This window comes from Vulpes lagopus, chromosome 4 (assembly GCF_018345385.1).
Source record: "Vulpes lagopus strain Blue_001 chromosome 4, ASM1834538v1, whole genome shotgun sequence".
NCBI lineage: Eukaryota > Metazoa > Chordata > Mammalia > Carnivora > Canidae > Vulpes > Vulpes lagopus.
Genome location: NC_054827.1, coordinates 35,212,892 through 35,230,884, shown reverse-complemented (window position 1 = coordinate 35,230,884; position 17,993 = coordinate 35,212,892). Strand labels below are relative to the sequence as shown.

General features: G+C 49.8%; 1 protein-coding gene across 5 annotated transcripts in view; it reads left to right on the top strand.

Moving 5' to 3' along the window:
* SFRP1 (secreted frizzled related protein 1) overlaps positions 1-17,993 on the top strand; it is a 232,224-nt gene that overhangs the window by 7,616 nt on the left and 206,615 nt on the right. For 2 of the 5 annotated variants that reach the window (XM_041751507.1, XM_041751505.1), the window contains exon 3: positions 4,709-4,885. The exons of 2 other annotated variants lie outside the window; for them this stretch is intronic. In XM_041751507.1, the coding sequence (XP_041607441.1) occupies positions 4,709-4,885 (177 nt within the window). Of the gene's footprint in view, positions 1-2,455; positions 2,620-4,708; positions 4,886-17,993 lie in introns of those variants that run through there. One more of the 5 variants, XM_041751508.1, reaches the window with a different exon arrangement.

Here is a 17,993-nt window from a genome sequence, read left to right as displayed (position 1 = left end):
TTCTTGAGGATGGATATGCCTTGTGTGTTTTGTTTATGTGCTAGGCATCTCTGCCTCCTTTGTTCTTGGTGGAGGACTGAGGACATCTAGGAAGATTGGTCCAGTATGCATTCTCCTGCTTGTCTTTGAGTCACATCCTTTTCTTTGGTTGCTGTTTTAAATGAAGTTAAAGGAAATGGTAGAGGGCCCCTGAGGTGATGTGTGCAGATTCTGCTGACCCTTCCATTGACCAGTAGTCACATTTGCTTCTTGATGCTCACCGCCTTGCTTCATCAGAGGTGCCGAGAGCCCAGCTGAGCCCAGTAGGTTTCCTGCCGTAGAGTCTGTGGGTACACAGCCCCACACTGTGTTAGCGACAAGTTTTTCTTTTACAGGTGGGGTTGAGATTTCTTCCCAAAGATGAATTTGGACAGAGGAAAAACAATCTCTCAGAAATCCTGATGAGAAGCCTTTTGTGGCATGGCTGGGGCAGAAAGAATCTTTTAAGATATGGCTATGATCCCAAAGAATTCTTACAGGAGCTAACCAAGGAGCCACGTTTAGATTTCACTGATCCTCTTCAGATACTACAAATGAGCACACTCACTTTTAGAAGTGGGTCCCTTGATATTGTGCAAATCTAGGGAACCATATTAAAGTAAACTCTGAAAGGTAATATATTAGCTGAAATTTTATGCTCATATGACTTCTTTTAGGCTCAGCTCCTGAGGGAAGACTGATGGAAAATTCTGGAACTCAGTGTGTGGAGGTGATTGACCAACTGTGCCTTCCTAATCAGGAACTCAAATTCAATGTATTTGATCATTCATTGATTCATGCATCCATTCATTCAACATTTTAAAAAGATATTTTTATTTATGTAAGAGAGAGAGAGAGAGAAGGAGCAGGGGGAGAGGGAGAATCGGAGAATCAGACCCCCTGCTCAGCAGGGAACCCAGCACAGGACTTGATCCGGGACTCTGGGATTGTGACCCAGACGCCTAACAGACTGAGCCATCCAGGCTCCTCTCATTCAACATTTCTTGAGTGCAAAGCACTGTGCTAGATACCTTACTCCTAAATACTTACCTAGAATAAAGTGCACGTTAGTTTATTATTTTTTTTCTTAAACACTGACCAAACACTAATCAGTGATTTTCTAGAGAGTCACAGAGTCGTGATATAACTCGCCAGCAGAGGAGGAGGCTGTGGGAACCCAAAGCCAAATTAATGTTAGGGAACTGTGAGAAGAGAATCTGTGTCTTTATGCTCAGAGTCTTTGTCTGGAACTTACCAACCTGAACTTGTCATCACATCTCCTCCCTCCATGCCCACTTACTCACCAAAATTCTGGTAATTGGGGATTTTGTGGCAACTAGCTAAATTAGAGACATTCTCTAGAAGTGGGCTGAAGAGGCAAGCTTTGGGAGGGAATTTGAATGTGGAAGGTTGGCCTTATGGTGTAGGGTGGGGGTCTAGAGGGTGCTCAGGTTACTCCCCTGAGAGGAACTTCCTTTCCTCACTGTAGTAGCTACCTGCTAAGTTGGCCAGCCACCTGCTTACTGCTTATAGGAGGGAGGGGTAGATCTTATTTTAATGACCAGTCAGGTTTTGGCAGATCTGAGTAATCAGTGGCTTGGGACTATGTTCCTTTCACCCTGAGGTGATTTTCTTCTTGGGTTCAGAGAATTTTGGAGGTCCTTCTGGACCCTCCAGGTCATCCTATCAAATCCACTTATTTCATAAATAAGGAATCTGACTTTCCCACCTGGAGTTCTTTTACTATCTGGTATGCTGCCCTCCTCATTTCAGAGAAGATGAACGGCCACTGGGCTCTGGTGTGGAGGCATTTATCCCCTCAGCATGGGTATGGTGTTGCCAAGCCTTTTGAACTGGGTGCAGGAGATACTTTTTGTTTTTTTTTTTTGTAATGTTCTTATAAGGCAATAAATAGGATTTTTTTTTTTTTCACTCTGCAGGGGCTGAGCTTAACTCTGCCCTTCTCAGCATCCTGGAGAATGCAGCCTTGTTGAGAAACTTGTTTCTTAGCTCATTTCATTTCAAGTAAGTGAGGCAGTCAGCCAGGCTGATGGGATTCAGTTAGGAAACAAAGAAATTCAGCAATGCAAGCTGACACACAACAGAAAAGAAAGAGAATGTTTTACTCCCTACTCCACGGATCAAACTTTGCATTAAGTGGCCCTGACATCCCCGGTGGGAAGACATCAGGTTGTTGGAAGGCTTTCTCTGAGCTCTAGGAATAAGGGGGTGCATTCCTTCTGGGTCAGCACACACACTCGCCCTCCTGCCAATGCATCCTCAGATTCCTGCAGCCTCGGTGGAGCTGGGCGTGCACAGCCCGTCACCTCCTTCCCAGGCGGTGCATTTTTAAATCTCTGGCAGGTCTATTTGGCCACTAGGCTCTCCACCTCGCACTGTACCCCCTCAGTTCAGAGCACATTTTTTCTCCCAACAGGGAAAAGTGTCAGTAGAAACACCTGTGTGCTGATACTCAGGAATGCAGCTGGATCAGCCTGGATCAAGTACCAGATGTGGGAAAGCCAACAGTTAGATGGTGCAAAGGCTCTGAATTCAACATGGTGGCCAGCCTGCCTGCTGTGCTGAAATTGGGATGCACCGCTCTGCTTTTTGTTCTCTCTGCTTTTCCTGCTAGGTGACAACAGGGTGCCACTCCTTTCTCTTAAACAGGCCAGTATCGCATTTGCAGGCTGCCACACTAGTAATCCTGCTGTTAACAACTCGGTGCCCATCAGCATCTTTCCCTTAAGTTAGCTTATCCCAGGGATATGAAGATCTGGTTTATAATTGCTGGGAGCCTAGGACCCCGCCTCCGGCCAGGCTCTCTAGCTTCTCCTATTTGTAAACACCCTTAAGCTTTTTCTGCTAGAAGTGTGTATGATGATGTACTTCTGCTAAGATAGTTCAGAGCTTCCTCTAGTTCTGGCTACTCCAGTTTTTTGAGCTTGAGAGTTCAGGTGACAACTTCTTTACCCCAGTATTTTTTTGCTGTGGAAAAAAAGACTTCTTTGCCTCCAGAAATTTTCCCTGCCTTCTGGAAGGATTTTTTTTTTCCTTTTATATGTTTCCTCATAAAGAGTAAAACCGTACTTTGTAACACCAAACTGAGTCAAATAGGAAAGGACAGAAATCAGGTCTCGCTGTTAGCATTTGGGAGTATTTCCTAAAAGAAATCTTTCCAGAAGTTCCTGAACCTTCACTAATTTGTTCTCACTCTGCCGGACTCTTTTTTCAAGGTATCTTGGCTGTGCTGCTGTTTGGAGGCAGAGTGCTTTACTCTGAAGGGCTGTTCGATCTCTTGCAAAAAGTAGATTCAGCCTTTTCCAAAGTAAACCTTGGGTTTCCTCCTGCAGGTGAGGAAAACTGGCTGCCAGCACAGTAATTGCAACATCTGTAAGCTGCTGGAGAGCAGGGTCTGTGTCCTGTGCCCTATTTTACCTAATGCAAGACGCCCATTAATTATGAGATGTGCTGTTTTGTACCCTGACAAAGGAAGCATACTTCACTTTACAAATGTGAAGATAATCTGTGTCTTAGAATGAACAAAACAAGGCCTGTTTGTACTTAAACAGTCCCTGGAACTGTGTCTTCCCCATGGTAGACATGAAATGAAAGTTTGTCAGATGAGTATTGGAATGATGGGATGGTAAGGGATATGGTAATTGGACTTCCTTTTTTTTTTTTTTTAATAAAAGGAGAAAGCTCCTTTCCAAGTGACTATGTACAACATGGTTATTAATTTCAAGGAAAACTTCATGCCCTGTTTTGGGTGACTGAGTGTAGATGTGTGTATGTTAAAAAAAAAAAAAAGAACAAAAGCACTCACATGCAGAAATCCAGTTCAGTCAAAGTAAAATTAAATAGAGGAGAAGGCACACAGCTCCCGGGGTGGAGTTGGCAGGCTGAAAACAACTGGTTTTTATTGTCATTGAAGACCTCTGAAATACATTCCCATCCGCAGATCTGTAAATACTTGGAAGGGATTGTTACAGCATTTCATGTGAGGGGAAAACATGGAGTGGATGCTCTAAGTGCACGGGAAGCATAGCTCACAGCTCACAGCCCGTGTCCCGATCTGAGTAGCTTTCCTGTGCTGGGGGGTATAGGGATGGGAAGGGGGGGCGGTGTGCTGGCCGGTGCAGAGGCTGTGGCTGAACCAGAAGCCTGGAAGCCTTTGGTTGGCTGGGCTGGTAATGATGTCCATTGCCTGCTCGCCCGTGGTCTCCGATTGGAGACTGTTTGAACACGTCCCCAACCTAGGGTCCTGGCCAGAGAATCAGGCCCTGGGCAGTTTGGGCTGGGGTCACATGGGGACCACTTTGCACTCTGAAGCCATGCCAAGGAACCTCTCTCTGGGCAAAGGTGGGAAAGAGCCGCATTTACCCCTCTGGTGAGCCCGGTGCTCCCTGTCTCCATGTGTAATTCTCTCTTGGCTCCAGCTGGTAGGAAGATACTTAAGTAAAGCAAATTTCAGTGAGGATCACTCTTCTTTAGCATATTTGAGCCTGTGAAAGTATCGTGAGGTATGAGAAAGGACACAGAAGGGAGGCTTCATGGATGGGGCACGGCCTTCCCTGAAACTGAGTTCAGTTCTTCCTCAGCTACTTTAGTTCTTCTATTGCATGGCTTGCAGCACCAGGCAAATCCCTTACCCTCTGCAGGACTCAATCTCCCTCTATTTCATATCCAGGAATAGGTTTTGGTGAGGAGCAGATGAGACGGTGTGTCAGGAACCCAGCCCTGGGCCCAGCACGCTGTCCGGACTCACTAAACACTCATCGTGGCGATCCTTCCAGGGACGGAAGTAGCCCAGCCAGCTGTCCTGGGCAACGAGGCCTCCCTCGGGTTCTCCCAAGAGAAGCGAGAGGTGCATCTCAGGAGCTCCCTGTCCTCTGCTCTCAGCATATTTATTGAAATCTTTCCCCAACCTAATTCTATTTTCAACCCTGTCCCCTCCTTGCGTCCCGCTGGAGTGATTGCTTTTCTCTGTCCTAAGACTGATTCCACCGTCAGTTGCCAGGTGGTGTGGTTGGGTGTCCTGTGAGGTACTCTCCAGCTACTGATTCTCTGATTATGAGTGGCCCTGCCCCATTTCTTAAGCCTTCTTATCTTTTTCTTTCTTTCTTTCTTTCTTTCTTTCTTTCTTTCTTTCTTTCTTTCTTTCTTTCTTTCTTTCTTTCTTTCTTTCTTTTTCTTTCTTTTTTTTGTAAATGTATTGTGATAAAATGTAAATAGCATGATATTTGCCATCTCTGTTAGGTGTAAGTTCAGTGTCATTAAGTACATGCACATTGTCATGCAGCCCTCCTCACCATTCATCTTTTGGATGTTTCGTCCTCCCAAACTGAAGCTCTGTCCCCATAAAGCACTAACTCCCCATTCCCCCTCCTCCCAGCCCCCAGAAATCACCATCTCATTTCTGTCTCTATGAATTTGATGATTCTAAGTGTGTCCTGCAATATTAGTTCTTTTGCGTCTGGCTTATTTCACTTAGCAAAATGTCCCCCTTATCATTTGATGTATGGATGAACCGTCATGGAGAAAGGGGAGCAAGAAGGACTGACCATCAACCTCATCTCTGTTCCCTGAAGCTTTTCTGGACCTGGGGGGAGGATGTGGAGGGGAAGGGGTGCTTTGGGGTAAGGGGGCTGTTCACAGCCCTGCCCAAGCGGCCCATTTTTTGGGGGGCTGCGTTGCTCATTTGTATCCCTTTGTCATTTTAAAGAAATGCTGAGCTGGATGGAACCTCAAAGATCAGCCAGTCCAGGGCTCTCATCTTATGGATGGAGAAAAATACGACTCAGATAAAGGAGTTAGTCATTAGATTGCCCGAGGCTGCTCTGCCTGGCATCCATTAAAGTTTCTGCTCCCACTCGCACTTACCTGGGCAGCCAGTCCAGATTTCATACCCACCCTCCTTCACATGCTCCCGTGTCACCAAGCTCCCATCCTTCCAGGAGTGGTGGGGAAGCTCCCGGGGAGGGTGTTCCTTCACTGATTCCAGTGCTTGCGGGATATAAAAGGACTGATAGGTGTGCCCCCCACCTGAAAACTGCTTGGCAGTCATTGGATTCTTTCTTTGTGGAGAGGCAGGCAGTGGAGTAGGGTAGAAAGAACATAGGCTTTGGGCCAGGGAGACTTGGAGTAAATCCCAGCCCTATGAACTGAGTGACCACGAGAAAGTCTCTGAATGTCCCTGAGCTTGTCTCCTCACTCTCAAAATGTGAGTGGTGATTCCCATGTTACTGTGTTGTGGGGAGAATTGAATTAAGTGTGTGGAGTTCCTGGGATATGGCTGCTGCTCAGTCCATAATTATTATCTCCTCATGTTGGAAAGAATTGTTTCAGGATGGAAATTAGCCTAGGTAGGAGGATTCTGGCATGAATGAAATCAGCATGTTTGGCCAAAATTTTCAGGAAATTGAATGGAATGTTCTGATTAATTCTCTGGTTAGCAGAGGATTAAACTGAAGAAGGCTTTTTAAAAGCCCATTTGGAAAAACTTGCAAAGCTTTACGCAGCTTCAAGGTGCTCTAGTTAACAAAACCAAAATAAACACAACGCAACCCAAACCAAACAGAAAACACCCCTGTGTCTACTAGAAGTTCGATCAGGGTTTAGTTTGCTGGCATCCTTGAGGCACCATCAAAGTGGGAGTCAGCAGACCATCCTGATGGCGGTGCAAGGAGCTTGGACTGACCATGTACAGCTCTAGAACATGCCTCCTCAAGGTATTTGTTCTGTTTGTGTATTTCTAATTTCAGAAATCTTGCTCCTGATATGCATTGTTCTACTCCTAGTTAATTGGGTTCCATTTAGGAAAGGTTTTAAAGCGCTTCTGTGTTAGACTGACCTCCGCCCTCTTTATCCAGGGCAGTTTTTGCCTCTTTTCCAACAGTCACCTTGTGATATTTGTGAGATGCACTCCCTTTGTCCAAAAAAACAGGCTGTTTTCAGAGTAGTGAGCATTTATATATTGGTAAATTCCATCCAGTTTTGCAGAAATGAGCCAGAAGCTCTATTTTTTTTTTTTTTTTTTTTTTTTAAGGAGAACAAATGGCCAAAGAAATGTCAGGCCCTTGCCCTGCCCTAGCCTGCTCAGAGCAGCCAATTAAACATGCATTAGCTTTGGAAGACTTCTCAAAGGCCTATAGATTACGTTTGAAATCTTTGTTTAGTCTTTCAGGAACACTGTCACACGGATGATTTATCAAAGAAAGTTGTTTATCTGGCAGTAAAATAAACTCTGGGCTTGTTCAGACTAAAATTTCCCGTGAATTTCTACCAAGGTAAACACTGGTAACTGGCAGGTTGCAAATTCCGTGTGAAAGCCAGACACATACGATAAATATTTGAGCGATAGCTTTGCTGTGTAAGTGGCCTAGCCTGTCACTAGCACTGTCACTCCTCCTGCGCCCCTGGGGACCTGGCCCCGCAGCCTGGCCTGGAGCAAGAGCTGGCGGGGCCTGGGTGTGAGGAGCCTCCTGTGCTGCGTAGGCCTCCCTCCCTGGGCTCGAATGCCACTTAGTGCTGGCACTGGGGCCTTCCTGGTTCAGAGGGGCCAGGCCTCAGGACGGCTTCCATCAGCATCACACAAACAGCCTGTGATGTGTCAGGAGGGAAGTGAACCCGAAGCAGCCAGCTTAGGTTTCTTAGAAAATAGACATTTGTTGGACCAAATTGGCAGGGGGGCTGGTGCCTGTTGAATGATGGGGCCCTGGGGCCGGGCCATGGTGGGAGGGGGCGGAATCACCTTGTGAATTCTGCTGAGCTCGGATCGGATCGTAGTGGCAAAAAGTGCTGCAGACGCGTCCCTGGGGCCCTTGGCTTGGCTCACTGGTGAGAGATCCATCTGGAACGGAGAGGGCAGACCTGATGCTGTAAGTGCTGCAGCAGTAGGTACCCGCACCACAGGTTTGAGTGAAGGACCGAATGAACAAGTGAATGGTGGTAGAAGGGAAAAGAGATGAAATAAAGCTTTCTAGGACTTTCAAAGGAAGATACTGTGGTCATCGCGTATGGTGGCTTTTTGGGAGGCACTGCTGAATTATAAACAGCCTCGGTCCCGGAGTCTGGAGTTTCTAGATCACCCTGGCCTTGGGTGGGGTCTTTAATGCAGGACTGAGTTCAAAGGTGTTCCTAGGGACTTCCTGTAACTTAGGCCCCACCCTGGATCCCTCTCATCCTGACTTCTTTAGCAGGTCAGGGAGAGGAAGCAAGGGCCCAGAAGAGGTGGCATTTGTGTCTTTGTGAGGGCTTCTGGTATGGAGGTCTGAGCTTAAGTGCAGAGAGCATCTGTGCTCCTGTTAAGTCTTGAGAGTAATTGGTGCAGGTCTTCCCAAGTGGGAGGGGCTGCGAGTGTGTGGAGCCAGGCTCTTCTGATGGCTCTTTAGGGATTGGCGTGCAGATAGCAGATGCTTACTGGCTTGAAGATATTTAGGGAATAAAGGAGTATTTCTTTAGGGTAGGAATTAAGGGAAATCATTTACAAATTCTGAAAGGATGCCTGTGAGTTGTAGAGATGCCAAAATAGTGCTTTGGCAGTGGAGAAAAATGAGGAACCAGCTTCCCTACACTGTGTTTCTCGCTCACTCAGGCAGGATTACCAGAGTAGCTTTCTCTGGTTCTCTCGCCCTTCTTCAGCGTGTTCTCTGGGACATATCCTTCTGGAAGAACCTCAGATGTCTTCTGTTCTCTTTGTGAGCCCATTGAAAATTATTAGTTAATGCTGTTGTGTCTTCCACAACAGATCCATTCAGCTTCTGGAAATGGCTTGAGAGTTGAAGGAAATCCCTATCTCTGTGTCTGTGGCAACAGAGCTAGAAATAGGGGCCTGGAATTAGCACTTGGACCAGAAGAGACAGCTGGCACCTGGAAAGTGAGTGCCCTCCTGCATCGCTGCCTGGGGTGGGGGGTTGCGGTGGCGCCAGCCTGCCATGCATACCTCCTGGACATCAGGGACTTGCCTGTGCTCCTTCTAGGCTTCCTTTGGTCTCGGCTTTGAGCCAAGGACCTGTTTCTCGTCCTCAATAAATTTCAGAGTCTGGTGGATGAGGCAGGCCTCAGCCATGCTTGTTTGTCTCTGTCCTCTGGCAACTTCAGATGCTCTCAGGCCTGAGGAAGGAGGGTCTTCTGTGGGAGATGGAGAAATTCAGGGTCGCTGACCAGAGGAGTTGAGGATTCTAACTTTAGACTTCAGATTAATGGAGAAAGTCAAGATGGGCGTTCCTGGAATCAGGAGACAAGGGCTGGGAAAGGAATTAAGATCCCCAACCATTAAGAATGGTAATTCTTAAATGACAAAGCCAATTCAAGCAAACGAATGTGGGTAGAGAATATCATTGGTCAGCTCTAGCAACTGAGTCAGCATCCCGTGTTAGGGCTTTGCCTTGGCTAAGACTTGGGGCCACAAAGGCTGATCCAAGGTGTGATGGAAGGGGTTGGCTTTTGTGATGTCTGTGGACCTTGCTGGGAGGGTGGAGGGGGGCCTCCCCAGCTCTGGATCTGTTCCTTGAAGCAGCAGTTGGAATGAGCAGGTGTGTTACAGTGGTTACCCATTCAGTGTGGCCATAGACCTAAGATGCCTCCCAGGCGGGGCCCGGCTCCACGAAGAAGGGGGGTCAGTCACTAAGTATTGCCGTCTGCTCTGGGCAAGGTGGTGAAAGTAGAAGGGCGAGGCAGCAGATGAGGGCAGCCTGGCACCCACACAAAAGCCATGACTGCTTCCCCCAAGAGGGAGCAAGGCTAACTGGGAAGAGTTACTGTCTTTGTGCTGAGATGTAGAGGTGTCGGGGCTCAGATGCCTGTAAGGTGCCACGTGCAGGTCTGTGTCAGCCTTTCAGACTATAGCGTCTTTATTCTTAACCATATTCATTTAGAAACAGGTGTATGACGCATGTACGTGTGTGTACTTTCTTTTGCAAATCCGACTATCTGCAGGATGTATGCGCTCTTGCACAGATACAATCCAACAGACTGTGGTTGAACTTAGAGTATAACAGCCTTGCTAATACTTTGCTCTATATATGCTGACTTTGGGATCCACACCCAAGGAGATTCCAATTGTGCACACACAGGACCTGGGAAGAAGGGAGGCCCATAGTCAAAGCCAAAGAGACAATCCCTTCCTCCTCACAGGTCTTCAGTACTCGGAGGTGAGCCCTTGGCCAGGTGAGCCCTGAGCCCTTCTGTACTAAAATGTTAGTTGGCCAGAAGATCGCTCATATCTGGGCGGATAAGTACAGACAAGGGGAGGTTTCTGTAGGCCCGGTTCTATCCTGTAGTGCCTTTTACACGGTTCTCAGGGCCACCGCATGAGGTGAGAGCCACCCACTTTATCACACTTCTATCTGACTGAATAGGAGCTGGTGAGGTGTGGAAGTGGAGGTGGGGGTGTATCTGGAGGGGAGCTCATGAGGGACTGGGGCACCCCCCATTCCTGGGGCCATCTGGAGGCCAAAGCTTCAGGTTTGTCCTGGGCTTCCCAGAGGGGTTTCTGTTCTGCCTCCCAGAAGCCTAATACCCAGCACTTTTGTGCTACTCCGCCTTCTGTTTCCTGCCTTTGTGGTGGAAGGGGCTCCATGAACTAAACGCACGTTAGCGTTAGAGGTTTAATAAATGCCCGGAGTGAGGACGCATCAGGCACCATCCGGCCTCAGCACGGGTTGGTGCACATAAGAATGATGGGGCGGGATGGCCGGGCTTCGGTTGGTGCCCTCAGAGGGCTTCCTTTGGAGGGATACGGAGGGGAGAGCAGATCCACGTAACCACCGCGTCATCGTGTGTGGCGGAATAGCTGCGAAGTGGAGACTGGGAGCACCGGGTGGGGCCGTTCGTCCTGGGGCGGGGTTGGCTAAAGCTCCCCAGAGGAGAGGAGATGCCTTGTGTTGTTCTACAAGGAATTGGGAGGAGTTTGTCAGGCTGAAACGGCGGACGTGGGAAGAGCGGTCTTATGTGGAGGGCCAGGCAGACATCTAGACGTGGAAGTATGACGTTATCTGCGTGCTGGGGAGCAGTGAGCCATTTCGGTTAGTTTATAAGGTATATGGGGGCAAACGTTTAGAAATGAGATCCACAAAGGAGGCAAAGCCAGGTCACGAAGGGCCTTGAAGGCTGTGCGAAGGAAGAGAACATTTGTCTTGTTGGCGATGGAGGGGCGCCAGGGGCCTCTTTTGAAATGTTACTTTTACTTGTATCTTAAGAGAAGAGCAGGGGTGGGGAAGGAGACCGGAAGGCAAAGGTGCTCACTAATCCGAAGCCATGAAGGGCCGAGGGCAGAATTTCAGGGAGGACGTTTTGGATGGGGCAGTGTGTGGGTGAGGGTGAGGGTGAGGGTGAGGAGGGCGAGAGGAGGCCCTCAAGCCCCGTCCCAGAGGAGAGGCTCCGGGCAGCGCCGGCCGGACCGCGGCCAGCCCTGGGCCACCCACTTGAAGGGGCCCCCGAAGGCCGGCCCCATGAGGTCAGCCGGCGGCCCGGTGGCCAGGGAGGGGGCCATCTGCTGCGGTCAGGGCCCCCGGGGAGAACTTTGTTCTGGGCGCGCGGAGCGGGAGCCAGAGCCTGTAATCAGCTCGTACTCGGGTCGCGGTGGAGCTGGTCATTACCGAGAGCCGTCATCATTAGGAGCTGTCATAAACTGCCCTGACTGTTCTCTCCAGACCTTGTTAGTGGCCCAGGCCGGCAGCAAACGCTGTGCTGCTGGAGCCAGCCCCGTAATCGCTGGGCTGGTAATGGCGTTAGCCGGAGCCCGGGGGGTTGGGTCAGCTCAGGCATCTGGGCCTTTCTAGAGGAGGGAGGTGAGAGGGACCATAGCTACAAGGGACACGCGGAGAGGCCACAGATGGGGTGCGTGTGTGGTGCGCCCGCATGTTCACGTCTCTGTGCGTCTGGCTAGGTCTGAGGCGTGGGTGCAGATGCAGGTGTGCGTGTGCACAGCGTATCGTCCCAGCGAGCCCGGCCATGCCGGTCAGCTGCTTGCCCAGCTAGGAGGAGCCTGGCTCGTACAGCTGCTCTGGCGTCTCCAGGTGCTTAGCCTCCATGGGTGAGGTCAGAGGCTTCCCCTCCCTGCCAGCACTTCAGAGACAGGCCTTAAGAACATGCCACTGGCTTCCCCCACCTCAGGGAAGGCTCTAGGGACATCTCTAAGAGCTTTCTCCACAGCATGTCCTTGTGCAAACCCAGGGCCATCTTTGTAAGTTTGGGGAACGCTCCTGTATATAATCTTGGTGTTTTGTTTATTACCTCAAATGCCAATTAGGCCTGTTTTGTTCAGGTTTTAGTGTTTGCCACAAGTCCCTTTAGAACCGCTGGTTCTTTGGGCAGAAGTGACGTCCTTAGCAGATTCAAGTGGTTAGCTGGGATTGTCATAAAGGACAGGGTGTAATCTCAAGGATTGTAAAGCATATTGGAAAGGACACATACCCTTAGGAGTCATGCAGACCTGAGTTCGAGGCTTGGTTTTACCACCTACAGTGTCAGCCCAAGGAAGCCACTTAACCTCTCTTGAGACTGTCTACTTATCTGTCAAAAAACAAAAATAGGGAAGCCCTGGTGGCGCAGCGGTTTGGCGCCGCCTGCAGCCTGGGGTGTGATCCTGGGGACCTGGGATCGAGTCCCACATCGGGCTCCCTGCATGGAGCCTGCTTCTCCCTCTGCCTGTGTCTTTGCCTCTCTCTCTCTGCGTCTATGAATAAGTAAATAAAAAAATCTTAAAATAAAATAAAAACTCCGTGCCGGGAGACAATATATGATGTGATAGAAAATAACACAATTTCTGGAGCCCCAGGATCTAGTCCCGACACTGACAATAGCTTTGTGAGTCAGACCAGTTCCTTAAAGTCTCTGAGCCTATATCCAGAAGCAAATTGAAGGGGTTGCCTGAGGCGATCTCTAACGCTTCTTCCAGCTCTGAAATTGTACTATTTTATTCCTCAAAAACTGTGACTTGGGTTTCTTGATTGAATATCTCTATTGGCACCTCCTCATTCCCCACGCGTATTCACTGGGAACACTAGACCTTCAGCTTGGGCACGTGCAGAAGAGAAGCCTGTGCCTAAGAGCATGCAGCAGGCAAAAAGTGCATTGGATGTTCCAGCTGAAGAGTTGAGCTGGGGTTGCAGGCCGTAGATCAGCATCCGGACCTCAGCCTTGGACCAGTCTTATTTTGGGATTCCTCTCCTGACCATGTTCTCAGGGCTCTCCTTCTTCCCTGTGCAGACCCAGAAACCCAGGAATGGGGTGGGGAGGGCACAGGAAACTCTTTGAAGGCGAGCATGATGAGAAAGCCACTTGGAAGCATGGAGCATGTGCTTTCTAGACCTTGGCATCACATTGTAATGCCAGTTCTGCGATTTATCAGCTATGAGACTTCAGCCAAATCCTGTTATTTTCTTACCTGCTGAACAGAGATAATTGTGCATACTTGTCAGAAAGTGTGTAGACCTCAGAGATTGTATTGAAAAGTCCTGGAGATGACAAGTGCAAATTCACATCTAACGAGTTACTCACCCTGTGGCAGCTGGTCCCTGGTGCCATCTTATGGTTCAGCGTGGCAACCCCAGGAAAGGCTTTCTGCTCAAGTGGGGGCTGTCAGCGTGCTCAGCATGGCTGTATTTTCCTGAAAGTGCTCATAACACAAAGCCACACATTTGGCGTTCCTTATAAAAGAAAAAAAAAAAAGGGTGAATCCAGTTTACAGACATATCAAATCTGAACCAAGACAGTAATGGTAATATTTTTCTCAGAGAATTGTAGAAGGGATTTTTGGAGGTTTTTAAAATATAGACTGATGTAACCCCTAATAATTTCTAGGCTCACGATGGGGGGCATATGTTAACAGAAGGCTGAAGTCCAAGGCATTGGATGGGAGAGGATCCTTGGAAAATCTAGGCCTGAGAATTTATGCCATCCTTGCCCCCAAAGAGGGGACAGTGGCCACAGCAGGCTGTGGGTCAGATGTGGCACATCTGGGAGCCTCTGACCCTCTGTTGAGAATGACTTTTATTGGCCTTCTCTCTGCCATTCCTCTGCACCGATGCCAGCGCAGAGACTGCATGTTCAGCACCCCTTTGGCCCAGAATGGCCAATGGCAGCTATTTCGTGTAGGCAGGAGCTGTGAAGTGGGGGAAAGTGAGCGGCCGGGCCACTGCACCTAGGTGATGTAGGGTGAGGTTGGATGTTTCCCACTCTGCAAGGGGCCTGGCAGTTCTCTTCCCATAGACTCCTTCACATGGACAAGTCTATGTGTTTAAAGATGTCTGCCTCTTAGGACTACAAGTGTCAGGAGGACAGAAGGTGAGAGAGCTGAGATTGTGTGGCCCAGCAAAGGAAAGACGTGTTCCTCATGGGTCTGGTAGAAGCTAGCTTGCTGATCAACAAGGTAGTGAGGTCTCAGCCACAGGAGCTGTTCAGAGGCTGAATGGCCTTTTGCTGCGGTGAATGGACTTCCTTTCTCATGAGGATGTTGGATGATTTTCCTGTGCAAGGTGGAGGAATGACCTGGGGCCCCCTCACGAGATCACCCAGCAACATGGAATGCTCATCTGGAAACATGTTTCCATTCAGTAGACCCCCTTTTCAGCAAGGAAAGGAATAGCTTCTAGGTGTGTGAGCTCAACCTTGAAGTCATTCCGACTTGTGTGTCTGCAGGGAGGCCCAGAGGGCTGGAGCAGTTGGGTGGCCATGACTCTTAGGGAACAGTCCTCCAGTTGCCAGAAGGGAGGCCCAACGGAGCTGGAACGGAGTGCAGGCCCTGGGCTGGGCCTCCCCCTTCTCCTGCCTCCCTCTCCTGCCCTTTCCTTCATAGGAGCAGCCATCTGGTCCACCCCCACTCCTGGGTATCAGTTTTCCTGGTGACTTTTGAAAAAAATCCTTTTCTGCCTTCACAGTTGTGTAACTGCGTGTGATGGGGGAGGGCAGTGAGAAGGTTGAGCATGAAGCTGCCCCTTCACTGGGGAAGGAGAATCAATAGATTGTGTTGATTTTTCTCTGTGACTGACAGCTTTTTGCCTCAAGCCTTCTTTTCTTACAGAGTTAATGTGTCTTCTGGCAGATTTCCTTGTTTTGAATGATTACTCCAAGTAGAGAGCAGGCAAGCCTCGCAAAGAAGCCGCCACTTTTCATTTTGCGCATCATCCCCACCCCATCCCCCTTGCCTGATGTTCTTCAGGAGTCTGTCGGTGAGCAGAATCTCATTCGGACCAGCTGAAAAGTCTCCGTGCTCCTTCTCACCCTCCAGGTTTCTTAGAATGAGAAGCCCAGGATGGCGCTGAGAAGCTGTCTCATCTTCCGTGGGGCCCTCTGCATGGATGGTCCTGTGGGGCCTCATCCTGAGAAACTGTGGCACCGGACAGCTGCCTCGGAAGTGTCCAGGGGTGGGACCTGGGGGCATACTTGCTAACGCGTGCGCTCATGTCCATCTGTCTTAGTGCCGGCCTCCCATCAGAGTGCTGCTCGGAGGCAGGCGGGTCAGGGGCTCACCTGGGCAGGCCCTGCCCTGGGATAGCTCAGTAAGTTTCCCGAATTGAGGGGATGACGTGCTGAGCTGCAGCCTGCTGTTTGGGCCAGAATGAGGACCAGGCAGTGCTTCCTTGAATCTCCCTGAAGGCCGTGGGGCACTGGCAGAGGGCTCTCTGGTCCCCGCTTCCCTCCTTCACCACAGCCACTTCTCTTGCAGGAAATGACTTATCTGATAGTGAGCTGGGGGTGTATTTCTTCAGCCTGGAGGGAGCTCAGCTTTCAGGTTTTTGGCACTCAGTACTGGCATTCAAATCTTGAGAGGAGGGTTGCTTGCATTTGGAGGCGGGAGGGAGGCTGCATGATCCCGTGGGCTGGAACTGGAGGGCTGGAGGTTGTCTTTCTGAGACAGGGTGTATGAAAGGACAGAGACGAGGGCAGGTGCCTGGGAAATGAGGGGAGATGCGTTGTCCATGTTCCAGGGGACACCACATCCAGGTTTCAGTACCTGACCAGCTGCTGACAGCGGGGACTGTGGCTCTCGTTGCTCCCAGCCTCTACAATGAGACTCTGGCTGGATGGCCTCTTTAGTCCCCTTCCACTCTAAGAATCTGTGCTTCTGTGTCTCAAGTTAGTATTTTTTGAACACACGCAGGCCATGAAGCAGAACCTTCCCCGCAAAGAAAGCCTCACTCTGAACTCCATTACAGAAAATGGGTCAACACAGACTGCTGGGCTAGAAGAGGAGAAGACCTGGAGGGGACTGGCATGGCCACTATAAGGTCCTGGGGCACATCTGACATGCACTCTGTTATGGAGATACCAGGCCCTGGGGCAGGATGTCTGGCCTCAGGGAAGAAGGGCTGAGAATATCCAAAGGGACACTCGTGCTCTTCTTTCCTCCTGGATAGACCATCAGGGACTTTACCAAATGTCCTCTGGCCTGGCAGCCTCTGGGTACAAACGATGGCAATTCCATCCAAACTATGTTAGCCCGCCAGGCTGCAGGCAGAGGCCACTTGTCCCTGCTGCCACTGGCCAAGCTAGAGATCTGGAGATCCCAGGCCTTTGCCCGTCCAGCCTCTGCTGAGCTGCAGCTCGATGTCAGGCTGAGGCTCCCAGATCTTGGAGAGCCAAGGTGTGCTCCCCTCAGCCCAAGGGGGTTCTCTGGTGAAAACCCTACAGCCAGGGTGCTTGGGCCCTAATGTGTCACAGCCTCTTGTGGAGCAGCTCTTAGATATATTTAGATAGCACATTTTCCCTACCGCGTGCCTGATCCACACAAGAGCCCCTGCTTTATACCTAGAGCCATGGTTCCCCCTGCCCCTCAGATCCAGCGCTTGGCACTTGACAGTCAGTACCAGGGATCCTTAAGGAAGACTCGGCAGGTGACAGCAGAGAGTGGTCATCAGAGGCATTACGGACTCACAACTCCATGAAGTGCTTCATGCAGTGGGTACCGATGTGTGAATCTTGGGAGGGGTTTACACTGAAGAAAGCACCGTCAGTCTGGAGAGCCTGTCTTGGCAAGGAAATTCTAGGCATGAGATGGGAACCCAAGAGATGCTGTATCCCATGCGGCAGGGCCTCGTTCCTGGTAGCCACTGGGGGGCAGGGAGCGATTTGGAATATAGCCAGAGGCTCTGATGCGTAGCTGCTGGAGACGGGGTGTCGTAAGATCTACTCTCTAACATAATGGATATGTTTGTCAATGGAGCCACAGAAAACTGAGAGCCACGAGCTATACTACATGGAGCACCTGAGGTGGGATGATATTTGCTATGCAGCCAAATCTGGGAGAGGCACATGCAGACACGGAGGGCAGTCAGCTCTCCAGAAGGTGCTTGGGAAGCCGTGCCCCTGGCACTGAGCTCTCTCATTAATCGCTCCAGCAGCTCAGTTTAAGCTCTTCAGAAAAATAGAGACCCTTGAACTGTATTTGTTGAACATTAGGCACAATCTCTGCCTTTTTGTGGAGGACTCATGATCAGGCTAGACTTGAACACGAAAGAACAGTCAGCAGCTTTGCACAGGGATCCTAGATCTCAAGACTGCATCACTGTGTGGGTTCCTGTGACCACTGCCCACAGCTCCTCAGGCTGCCGATCAGAACCAGCTATGGCGTGTGCACCATATTAAGGATGGTTTCAGAGCACACGCTCAGCTTTTTACAGATTGGCACTGTGGGTGCAATTTATATGGTGTCTCTCCATGCACATCCGTCCACAAAAGATGTAAACTGCTACTGGTGTTTTTACAGCACCCGACAGTTGACAAGATGCAGTCCCACTTACCGACTTATCTGAAATCTTTGGATGGGAGCCATCAACTTAAACATTTTGTATTCCGAGGTGACCATGCAAGTGCTCTGGCTGTGCCTGTGTGCAAGGTGACATTTTATCTTCCATCTTTTCCTGTCTGTGCTGCCACATCTATCCCCCTCTGCCGTGACCTCCTTTCTCCAACAAACCCAGGAAAGATGGGCCCATCTTCCTGGATTTTTCTAGCTTTGTACCAGGGCACGG